Source organism: Tupaia chinensis, unplaced genomic scaffold (genome assembly GCF_000334495.1).
Source record: "Tupaia chinensis unplaced genomic scaffold, TupChi_1.0 Scaffold149964_1, whole genome shotgun sequence".
In the NCBI taxonomy this organism is placed as follows: Eukaryota; Metazoa; Chordata; class Mammalia; order Scandentia; family Tupaiidae; genus Tupaia; species Tupaia belangeri.
Window position 1 is genome coordinate 696,238 of NW_006209805.1, and position 3,655 is coordinate 699,892.

Consider the following 3,655-nt stretch of genomic DNA (forward strand, 5'->3'; position numbering starts at 1 on the left):
CATGACTAGATTCCAAGAAGAAAAGTGGAGAAGACGGGATTGCGGTGTGGCCATATGCACGGGTGGGGAATTTCTCACTTTCTTCCTTTCTGTCTGTCTCTCTCTGGCAAGTGCTCACACTCTAAGGCAAAAAACAAACAAACAAAGAAAACAAAACAAACAAAAAAATCCAAAAACAAACAACTAAAAAAATTATAAAAATTTAACTGTAAAATACACATAATTTCATATCAAGTACAGCAAAGATGATCTGATTTTGACCTTATATAAATGTAACATCATTTAAACTAAAGGGACCTGTTTGCTTATCTAAAGTTCATGTATAGCCACACACAGGATAATAAGGCATCGCGTCAACAGTTGCTGAGTAGAGAGAGTGTTACCATCAAAATCCGTATTTTTTCAAGTCCCTATGCACGAGTTCTCAGCCAAGGACATCGACGGGCACACGGTCTGCCTGGACAAGTACCGGTGTGTGCCTGGGGCGGGGGCTGCCGCCGACCCTGGCCTCGCGGGTGGGCTGGGCCACCCCAGGTCCTGACCGCCCCACCCTTCCAGGGGCTTCGTGTGCATCGTGACCAACGTGGCCTCGCAGTGAGGCAAGACGGACGTAAACTATACTCAGCTTGTCGACCTGCACGCCCGATATGCTGAGTGCGGTTTACGTATCCTGGCCTTCCCCTGCAACCAGTTCGGGCGGCAGGTGCGTGCGGCAGCCCCTGGGTGGGCGTGGGGTGGAGGCCTGAGACCAGGACCGGTCCAGTACCTGCACACCAGCCTGCACCCCTCTGGATGCCTCAGGAGCCAGGGAGTAACGCGGAGATCAAAGAGTTCGCGGCTGGCTACAACGTCAAGTTCGACATGTACAGCAAGATCTGCGTGAACGGGGACGACGCCCACCCGCTGTGGAAGTGGATGAAAGTCCAGCCCAAGGGGAGGGGCATGCTGGGAAAGTGCGTGGCCCTGGGCGGGTGGTCCTGGGCGCGGGCGGCCTCCGAGGGGCTGGGCGGCCTTTGGCGGTCTCACCTCTGTTCTTTGCGTTCCTTGCAGCGCGATCAAGTGGAACTTCACGAAGGTAAAGGGCTTGGCTTGGGGGTGGGGAGGGGCCTGTTTTCCTGGCCGCAGGAGGCCCAGCCCTGCCCTGCCCAATACCAGTGGCACTTGGGGACCTTCCTGTGTCTCCCGCAGTTTCTCATCGACAAGAACGGCTGTGTGGTGAAGCGCTACGGCCCCATGGAAGAGCCCCTGGTAGGTGCAGGTGGGCTTGGTGGGACTGGGAGGGGAGGGGTGGGGAGAGGCACCGCCCTGATGGCCCACCGCCCCTCCCGACAGGTGATAGAGAAGGACCTGCCCTGCTATCTCTAGCTCCACAAGTGTGCCCCCACCCAGAGCCCCCTGCCGCGCCCTGGCGCCTTCCACCGGCACCTATGACGGTCTGCCTGCAAACCAGCCTGCTGGTGGGGCAGACCCGAAATCCGGCGTGCACCCCGCCGAGGAAGGTCCCGCGGCTTGGCACCCCACCCCTGGCTGCCTTGTGGGAATAAAACCTACTAAAGTGCCTGTGGCTCCTCTTACCGTGGGGCGTGGGGTTGCACAGGGGCGCCCACGCTGGGTCAGGCGCCCTGGCCTGCTGGGATCTGGGTCCTCCCGTCCCTGGCTCCTAATCTCCAAGGGCCGGCTCCCGGGGAGATAAGCCTAAGAGGCTCTTTGGCCAGAGGCTGCACCACAGGAGGCAGTGTGTGGTTGCCCCTGGCCTCACACGTGGTCCAGGGTGTGTGGGTGCCCTAGGCCTGGAGGGGCTGGAAGGCCCTGGGCATGTGCAGGGAGGTGGAGTCCAGCTGCCTGGCGTCCCCAGGCCCCAGCAGTCCTCCTGGGACCGGGTGTGGGGGAGAGGGTTGCATCGGGACCCTAGGCCCCCACACAGTGACAGACAGCTGCTCCAAGATGCTGGGGCAGGGCCTTGTTTCCCAGCCTGGGGACCCTCCTCACCCACAGGACTCAGCAGGGTGAGGGGGCTGCCCTGGGCAGGTGCCCTCCAGGAGAAACTGTCCCCTCCACCCACCACTGTCCCGCAGTGGAGCAGCAGACACCCGAAGTAGGCAAAAGGCACATGTATTTAGAAAAGATTCTTTACATATGTACACCAGGGTCATAAATACGCTAGAAACAGACTGGGCGGGGAGGGGCAATAACTTAGGGGCAGAGGAGGGGTGGGAGATAATTGCATATATTACTGGGGGTCTGCCCCATGGAGCCCCCAAGATGGCAGGCCCTGAGCACCTGAGGCTTCCTGAGTTTCCAGCTCTCGGGACCACCCCGTTCCACGGATTTCAGGGGTTCAGGCCTGGGGAGCACTTGTAAGTTGGGTGGGGTGGAGCCAGGGACCCTTTGGCCCAGAGCAGTCCCCAGGGCCCCTGCTCAGGCATGGGCTGGGGAAAAGGAGAGGCACCGAGTCAGCCCCCACCCCAGGCCCTGCCTCGGATGGTCATCCTCAGTGGGGCCTGCAGCAGCCGAGGACCCAGGCAGGCGTTCTGTACTGACCTGCCAGGGCTTGGGGCCGGGAAGGCACTGCGGCGAGGCCTGGAGGCCCCTCATGTCGGCCAGCCCCACTCACCGCTGCCCAGTGGGGCGCTCAGACAGCTGGACCGGGCCAGACTGGACTGGGCGGATGGCGAGGTGCGGCCCAGGAGTTGGGGACGGGCTAGGAGTTGGGGAAGGGTGGGCTGAAGTGGATGACGCTCTGCCGCTCGGCCCCTGGCCCCACGCCGCCCCCCAGCGGACTCGGGGTGTCGTCGGGCGCAGCGTGCAGGGAGCGCAGCATGTCCTCCAGCACCTCCTTGAAGTTGATGTCGCAGCCCTGGTGCGCCAGCGCCGCGGGGTCGGCCGTGCGCACGCGGCGCACGCAGGCCTCCGGGACCTTGATGCCTGCGAGGAAGGGCGGTCAGGCGGGGCCGTGGGTGGCTGGCGGGGCAGGGAAGGCGGGCAGCGGGCCCTCACTCACCCACTTGCTTCTTCTTGTCCTTGGTCTTGAGGCGCACGATCTGTAGGTAGCTGCTGCTCCTGGCCTCCAGGCCCCGCCCCCAGGCCCCACACTAGCCCCGCCCACCTGGCCTGGGAGTGGGCAGGGCCCTGGGTGCCCTCACCAGGCGCTGTGGCTGCAGTGCGTCAGCGAGTATGCGTAGCCGCTCTCCCAGGGCTCCTTGGCCTCCTCTGGGGGCACCTGGGGACAAAGCAGCATGACATGGTCAGGGCCACCAGGGATTAGATGTGCCACGGCAGAAACTGAGGCACTGAGCAGCCCCATGCCTGAGCATCCTGGGAGGGCCCTTCGCGCCCCCTGGAGCCGGGAAGGGGCCCTGCCCTGGGGGACGGCTGCCGCCTACCCGGTGGAACTTGCGGCACAGGCTGTCCAAGGTCTCCAGCTGGCTCTGTCGGCCGATGTTGGGCTTGTACACGGTGAAGTGCTTGCCGCGGTTCTGCTCCGCCAAGAGGCAGCTGGGCTTGTTGCCCCGAACCTGGGCGGGTGGGCAGACCATCAGAGCAGGGCCCCAGGGCCGTGGCAGGAGTGGGGGCTCCGAGCGGGTGCCTGGGGTGCAGGCCCCACCCACCTTGTAGGAGAGGTAGAAGCCGCCGTAGGGGCCGGGCACCTCCCGGG

The 3,655-nt window shown here is 63.1% G+C and overlaps 2 protein-coding genes across 2 annotated transcripts in view; one reads left to right on the plus strand and one right to left on the minus strand.

Annotated features, from left to right (window-relative positions):
- Positions 1 to 410: 410 nt before the first annotated feature.
- Positions 411 to 1,559, plus strand: GPX4 (glutathione peroxidase 4; the record flags this gene model as incomplete). Its single annotated transcript, XM_006172359.3, is given in 6 exon segments — positions 411 to 471; positions 559 to 703; positions 802 to 953; positions 1,051 to 1,075; positions 1,189 to 1,248; positions 1,333 to 1,559. Coding segments are annotated over 6 exon segments (476 nt in total), but the record flags the coding sequence as incomplete, so codon positions are not given.
- A 1,142-nt stretch (positions 1,560 to 2,701) lies between these two features.
- The window catches only part of SBNO2 (strawberry notch homolog 2), a gene marked incomplete in the record, with an annotated part of 40,961 nt that continues 40,007 nt past the window's right edge, over positions 2,702 to 3,655 (minus strand). Inside the window, 5 exon segments of the mRNA XM_027769563.1 lie at positions 2,702 to 2,925; positions 3,002 to 3,094; positions 3,097 to 3,220; positions 3,384 to 3,515; positions 3,609 to 3,647. Coding sequence (XP_027625364.1) covers positions 2,702 to 2,925; positions 3,002 to 3,094; positions 3,097 to 3,220; positions 3,384 to 3,515; positions 3,609 to 3,647 — 612 coding nt within the window.